General features: G+C 60.3%; 1 protein-coding gene across 1 annotated transcript; it reads left to right on the plus strand.

The window, feature by feature from the left end:
* Positions 1 to 5,277: 5,277 nt before the first annotated feature.
* Positions 5,278 to 6,336, plus strand: LOC130021289 (CAP-Gly domain-containing linker protein 1-like). The gene is made up of 3 exons (XM_056112024.1): positions 5,278 to 5,406; positions 6,161 to 6,279; positions 6,329 to 6,336. The coding sequence occupies exons 1-3, from the start codon at positions 5,291 to 5,293 to the stop codon at positions 6,334 to 6,336; spliced, it is 243 nt and encodes an 80-aa protein (XP_055967999.1). The 5' UTR covers positions 5,278 to 5,290.
* The last annotated feature ends 844 nt before the right edge of the window (positions 6,337 to 7,180 follow it).

The raw sequence follows: 7,180 nt of genomic DNA on the forward strand, positions 1-7,180 counted from the left end.
GAGGGCGTGAGGGTCAGCTGCCCGCAGGGCAAGTACCTGTCCCCTCTGCCCTCTGGCCTCGAATCTGCAGTTGTTTGTTTGTCTGTTTGGGATTGAGTTTTTGCGCAGGAATGACACTTTGTGGGCTCAGGGGGCTGTGCGGGAGGCTGGGGGTCGCACTCGGGGTGGCGAGTGCCAGACTGGCAGCTCTCTGGGCTCTGGAAGCTGCTGTGGTCGCTCCCCTGAGACAGACTCTCTCCTCTGCTCTTCAGAGATTTATCCCTGAGAACGAGTGCGCCTCAGAAGGCCCCACAGTGGGCTCGACAGTCAGGGCCTGGTAGTGGCCGCGGCAGCGTCTGACCACCTGACCATGAGTCTGCTGAGGCCCAGCGGGCTGAAGGCCCCCACCAAAATCCTCAAGCATGGGAGCTGGGCCCTGAAGGTGCCCTTGGCCGGTAAGTGCGCTCAGCCCGGGCCAGGGGAGACTCATTCCCACCCGGGAACCCCCTCCCGAGTCCTCGCCCGGGAAGGGTTACCTGAGCTGTAGGCACGTTCGTGGCTCTGGGGACAGCTCTCACACAAGAGTGTCATGTTCTGTGACTTTAGTTTCACGGCAACTGGTGACAGCTGAGGCGACCAGCAGGCTCCCTCCTAACTGCTAGCTCCCTCGCCCGGGTTGGGGACAAGCTGAGAGAGGCGGACTCACCTGGACTAAAGGGTCTCATTGCTGGCCGTAGCCACAGGACAGTGGGGAGGGCAACCGGCACCCCATGTGACTCTCCAGCCTCAACCTCACCATGAGTGACCCTGAGCGCAGAGCCAGAAATAGGCCCCGAGGACTGGCTGGGGTGCTCCCCCCCTAAAAGAAAAAGAAGATGGGCCATGGACACAGCAGAAATAAGAAACTGGGTTGGAGCTTTCGCCTGGCTTGGTCCGTAGCATCACAGGGTGTGTCCAAAGATTTCCCCTCAGCTGCCCAGATATGACTGCGGCCTGGGATGCTGCGGTAGGTAGGCACGTCCCCTTCACGGCGGGCCTAGACCGGCTTTGCCACAAGAAGCCCCCGTCATTGGCTGGGAGTAGCCCCAAGCACTGCTGGGTGTCCCTCCCCCCCCAACCACACTTTAACTGGACCTGGACAGGCCCTTCCTCACCCTTCTGACCCTTTCTGCTGTTCCAGCGGCTGCTCCCGTTGAGAAGACCGTGCCTGGGGAGAAAACCCCCAGCTCCCCCTCCTTGGAGACGCAGGAGGAGTTTGTGGACGACTTCCAGGTGGGGGAACGAATCTGGTTGAAGGGGAACACGCCTGGATTCATCCAGTTCCTCGGGGAGACGCAGTTTGCCCCTGGTCAGTGGGCCGGGATCGTCTTGGACGAGCCCATCGGCAAGAACGACGGCTCGGTGGCGGGTGTGCGCTACTTCCAGTGCGAGCCGCTGAAGGGCATCTTCACCCGGCCGTCCAAGCTGAGCAGGAGCTGGCAGGCCGATGATGAGACCAACGGCCTGCAGCCAGCGCCTGCCGCCGGGGCCACACCACCCCTGTCGGCCTCCCCGGCCCCTGCGGCCGCCCCAAAGGCACCCCAGCCCTCCGCGAAGGAGGCACCGGCCACCCCTCACATCAGCAACCTGACCAGGATGGCCAGCGAGTCCATCTCCAACCTCTCGGAGGCTGGCTCCCTCAAGAACGGGGAGCAGAAGCTGAAGCTCGGGGACCAGGTGCTGGTGAGTGCCGAGGGCAGCGGTCGCGGGTGGGTGTCCATTCGCCTGTCTGGTCCATCAGTTTTTGCAAACTCGCGTTTTGGGTGGAAGCACGAGCAGCCGGGACGCCTGGTCCTGCAGTTTCCAGCGTGATGGATGCGTGCGGGGATGCTGCCAGTTTTACCAGTTTAGCCAAAACAGGGTGGAGGGGTCATGCAGTGGGGAGGTCGCGTGCTTTGCACGCCTCTGACCCGGGGTTTAAGTCTTGGTTCCATGTACAGTCTCCCAAGCACATCCCGGAGTGATCCCTGAGCACCAAGCCAGAAGTAAGCCCTGAGCACTCTGACTGTGACTCAAAAAACAAACCAACGAACAAAGTTGGAAATCGGTTCCATTGCTCTGGTTTTTGATGTTTGTGTTTGGGGCGTCACAGGGCTCACCCCGAGCCGCTCTGGGCCATTCCGTGCGCAAGCCCTGAGCCATCTCTCCAGACGTGTGTGGTTTGGTGTTTGGGCCACACCTGGCCGTGCTCAGGGCTTCCTCCTGGTGCTGAACTCAGGGATCACTCCTGGTAGGGCTCAGGGGACCATCTGGGGTGTCGGGGATGGACCCTAGGTAGGCCACGGGTAGGGACCCGTCTCCGCAACATTCTCCAGAGTATGTTTTGCTGTCTTGGTTGCTCGATCTTCAGCCTCAGAACCTGCTCTTGGGTTTCTCTGAGCAGCTCCTGGAAGGCCTTCGGTGAGGGCGAGGGGGCACCCCCGTGAAATGAGTTTCTGGTGGGGCTCACCAGGTCCTTGCACGTGGCATCCTCAGTCCACCCCAAGCCCATTCCTCTGCACAGGTCCGCAAAGAAGAGGCGCTTGGCTGTAGACAACTGTTCTCCCCCAGCAGAAGCACTCAATAATGCTTTCAGAACCCATGGGAAGCAGCCGGAAAAAGTCCCCTTGGGGATGTCTGAGGCGGGCTGCTCTGACCAGACAGACTGGGGGCTGTCCCGGAGCCAGTGGCTTCCCGGGGACCACAGGGATGGCCACCGCCAGGCCGGTGTCCGAGTGGTGGAGGCGGGAGAAGAGAGCAGTGAGGGGACTGGCCTGCAGGCGCAGGGTGGCCCTCGGAGGGTCCTGGAGGGTCACGGTTGGGGTTCTGGGGTGGCCAAAGAGTAACACAGGGAGGGAATTGGAGCTGGAGGAGACACACGGTCTAAAGACTGTTTGGGGGGCTGGAGCAGTAGTACAGCAGAGAGGGCGTTTGCCTTGCACTCAGCAAACCTGGGTTCCCCCATAGGGTCCCATAGGGTCCCCAAGCATCGCAGGAATGACTCCTGAATGCAGAGCCAGGAGTCACCCCTGAGCATCGCCAGGTGTGAGCCAAAGACCCAAAGAAGAAAAAGGACTTTTTTTTTTTTAACTTGCATTCACAACCGTCCACACCTGAACACAGGGACACCAGTGTCGTTGGAACAAGGGAGCGGGGACACCGCCACTGGCTTTGTGGTGAATAACTCTGAACAGTTATTTATTTATAGGTGGTGGTGCTCAGGGCTGACTCCTGGCCCTGTGCTCAGGGACCACATCCGGGCAGGTGGGTGCAAGGCCAACGCCCTGCCCGCTGTGCTGTTCCATCGCTCCATACCTCAGCTAGAGCACGCCTTTCAAAAAAAAGTTTCTGAGGGTTTTTTTGGGGGACCACAACCAGCATAAGGACTGTTTTCTGAAAGAAGGGGGGAAAAAGAAACCCAAACACTTTATTTGGTCTTTTTCCTAATGCAAGAAGCTTTGCTTGGCTGTCCATGGCCTAACACAGTCGTGGTCAGCAGGCTGTGGCGAGTGTGGGCTGGCCTCGGGGCACCGAGGCGAAGCTCCTGTGCAGGGCTGGCGCCCGCCCGCCTCTCCAAACGGCCTCCTGCCCTTTGCCCCATTCTTCCCTGCGCACAGGAAGTCCAGGTTCTGCCCCAGCTGGCCCCGATGTTTATGTGACTGACCTCGGAGGAGCCCTTCGGAGGAGCCCTTCGGAGGCTCTGAGACGGCTGTTCCAGCCTTAGGCCTGTGGAAGGCGGTCCCCTGCCCCCGGCACTCCCCATCCCTGGCAGTGGACAGGTTGCCCCCATGCTTGTGCTACTTTGGTTCTCTCTGGAGACTCAGGGACCCTCAGTGGGCTCACTGGAAATGCCCAGCTCTGACCTCAAGTCCCGTCTGTGCTCGCAAGTAGGCAGGGGTCTCAGAGTGGGACAGTCCGTCGCTCTGGTCAGTCCTATGGTGTCTCAGAGCGGGAGGTCACTCTGTCCGTCCTGTGGCGTCTCAGAGTCCAGCCGTGAAGAGCTTCTCCGGGCTGATGTGCGGTGGTTCTCCTGACCTTGGGAGATCACTTCCCTTCTCTCCAGCTGAGCTCTGACAGAATGTTCTGGAGACAGGCTTGCAGCAGTTTTGGGCAGATGATATTTCCAGGATATGATGTCAGGGTCTTGAGAGAATTGACTGGCTTCCAGTTGTGCTGTTAGAGGAGGCTGTTTCCAGGTCGGGGACGGCATGTTTTGTGCCAAATTCTTCGCCGATGACCAGCTGTGAGACAGGAACTTTGCAGCCTCTTCTCACCCCAGGGCCGCCATACCAGCCACCTGTCTCTTGTTCTTTTATTCTTTGTCACACTCACAGTGCCCAGGGCCCACGCCTGGCCACGGAGGCTGTGCCAGGGCCTTTGCACATGGCACTTCAGGACTCGCAGAGACAGTCCTGGGTGACGCTGCTACCCCTCGTGCTGCGAGTGACCCCCAAGCACGTGAACCCAGTCCTACCCCAGACCCGAAAAAAATAAAAACCACGCTCTCAGGAATTATTACGTGAGGTTTCTCTCTCTCTCTCTCTCTCTCTCTCTCTCTCTCTCTCTCTCTCTCTCTCTCTCTCTCTCTCTCTCTCTCCTGTTTCAATTTTTGGTTTTGGGGTCACTTCTAGCAGTGCTTATGGGTCACTCAGGCTTTGCACTCAGGAATCAGTCTTCGCGGGCTAGGGGGACCATCTTGGGTGCTGAGGATTGAACCCAGGGTGGCCGCACACAAAGCCAGTGCCCTTCCCCCAGTGCTCCAGCCCTGTTTATCAGCATTCCCGTCACTGTCCAGCGCTGTGATTCTGTTTTGCTCTGCGTCCCGGGGGCCAAGCATGAAGCCAAGGCATAGTGAAGGAGAACTGGAAAATCGAACTCCGCTAAGATATGAGAACAGTCATTTTCCTTTAGCTGGCTTCTGGCTTAATTGTTCTCCAGGGGTGGGGTTGCCACGGCTCCGCTCCCACACCCATGGGGCAGCGACCCCCTCGCCATACCAGTTGGCTGGCCTGGGTCAGAGATTCCCGGGGGTGTGGTCAGCCAGGCCACCGGTGTCAGCCAGTGGGTGTGAACGCCGCTGCCTTGCATGGACACTGAGCAGCAGCGTCTGCTCACGCTGTAGTGGTTGCGGGGGGGGGGGGGGGGGGGGGGGGGGGGGGGGGAAGTGGCACCTTGACCTTTGGGGTTTCTTCCGGAAATCCCTACTCTGAAGCCAGAATGTTCCTTCGCGGGGGTGGGGGCGCTGTGCGCAGTCCAGGGTGCCTGACCCGTGTCCCTCCTGCAGGTGGGAGGCATGGAGGCCGGTGTGGTGCGCTTCCTCGGGGAGACGGACTTCGCCAAGGGGGATTGGTGCGGCGTGGAGCTGGACAAGCCGCTGGGCAAGAACGATGGCGCCGCGGCAGGAACGAGGTGGGTCCTCCTGCCCCCCCCCCCCCCAGACAGCCTGGGGCAATGCACGGTGCCCGGGAGGCGCTGAGGGGACTGCAGGCCACTTCACTTGGTTCTTAGGCGGGGCCACTTCCGGTGGCACTCGGGGACCCTGCAGGGATGTGGGGAGAGCCTGGGGCTCCCACATGCAGCTGTGCTCGGCCCGCAGGAACCCCCCGGGCCTGCTGTCGCCCTTCAGATGCCGGGAGGCTGCTTGGAATAGCCCTTGGTTTGTGCGGTGGGGATGGGCGGCGTGGAGGGAGTGTGAGTGTGAATGTGTGTGCTTCAGAGTGTGGATATGTATGTATGAGGGTGTGTGTATGTGAGCGTGTGAGTGTAGGGCTGTGAGAATGTTGGTGAGGGCATGAGCATGTGAGTGTTGTGGGGGTGTGAGCATGTTTGTGAAGGAATGAGACCGTGTCATTGTTGGTTTGAGAGCGTGCAAGTGTTGGTTGGGGTGTGCGTGTGTGTGACTGTGGGGCTGTGGGAATGTGGGAGTGTTGCTTGGGGTGTGAGTGTGTTTGTTGGGGTGAGTGGGAGTGTGAGAGTGTGGGAGTGTTGGTTGGGATGTGAGTGTGAGTATGACTGTGTTGGGGTATGAGTGTGTGGGAGTGTGGGGCTGTGGGAGCGTGTTAGTTTGTGGGGGTGTGAGACAGTGGGACTCAGTGGCCTCCTCGGTCGGCGCCTGTCTCTCTTGCCAAAGGTGTCTTTTGTCCTCCCTCCTCGTTGTCCGCAGGTACTTCCAGTGTCAGCCCAAGTATGGCTTGTTTGCTCCCATTCACAAAGTCACCAAGATCGGCTTCCCCTCCACGACGCCGGCCAAGGCCAAGGCGGCCCGCGGGAGGCGTGTGATGGCCACCACCCCCGCCAGCCTGAAGCGCCGCCCATCGGCCTCCTCGCTTAGCTCCGTGAGCTCCGTGGCCTCATCCGTGAGCAGCAGGCTCAGCCGCGTGGGACTAGTAAGAAGCTCCCCCCACCCCGCGCGGTGCTCGGGCCCCCACAGACTCCCACGGCCCCAGGGGCGAGAGGCGGAGCAGGACTGGGTGGGCTGAGCAGCTTGGGGGCAGGCGAGTGGCTTCCCAGCCAGCACTGGTGAGAGGAGCAGGGACGGACTTTCCTCGGGTGCTCAGGGCTCGTCTCCGGCCTCAGGCCGCCTTAGGGATGAAGTGGGGTAGCTGAAGGGGGCGTCGGAGGGTCAGAGCAGGACCCAGAGACTCTGGGGAACACTTGGCGCTTGGCGTTGCTTGTTTGCTCTCTCCGTCTCTCCCTGCTCCCTCCTGTCCCTCTGCACCCCTGTCGCCATGCAGAGGGGCGTCGACTTCTGTCCATTGCGGGGCCGCAAGTCAAAGCTGGGGCCTCGTGGCTTCTCCCCTCACGTCTCTCTGAGTCATAAACACTAAAGTGTGTCCGAATGTGCAAGGGTGTCCTGAGATATTGTCCACAGGGAAACGGGCCCACGATGGAGATGTATCCCTGGATTTTGGGCCACACCCCAGCAATGCTCAGGACTTACTCCGGGCTCTGCACTCGGGAGTCACTCCTGGTGGGCTCGGGACCCTATGGGGTGGGTACCTGGGATCCAGCTCGGGTCAGCGGCGTGCAAGGCCAGCGCCTTCCCCGCAACTTTATCATTCTAGCCTCTCATCCCCCACTTTCGAAGGCACATGGCACAGGAGTCTTTTATGGGGTCAAACCCAGTGACCCTGAGGGGCATGGGGCCATTCCCAGAGACAAGAGTCTCTGGTTAGTGCTATTA

Source organism: Sorex fumeus, unplaced genomic scaffold, assembly GCF_029834395.1.
Source record: "Sorex fumeus unplaced genomic scaffold, SorFum_2.1 ptg000015l, whole genome shotgun sequence".
In the NCBI taxonomy this organism is placed as follows: domain Eukaryota; kingdom Metazoa; phylum Chordata; class Mammalia; order Eulipotyphla; family Soricidae; genus Sorex; species Sorex fumeus.

What these genes read in the sequence shown, in the direction of transcription:
- LOC130021289 (XM_056112024.1), top strand. Translation starts at nt 5,291, where the DNA reads ATGGAGGCCGGTGTGGTGCGCTTCCTCGGGGAGACGGACTTCGCCAAG. An exon ending in GGCGCCGCGGCAGGAACGAG is followed by an intron (nt 5,407 to 6,160) that starts GTGGGTCCTCCT and finishes CGTTGTCCGCAG; the next exon opens with GTACTTCCAGTGTCAGCCCA.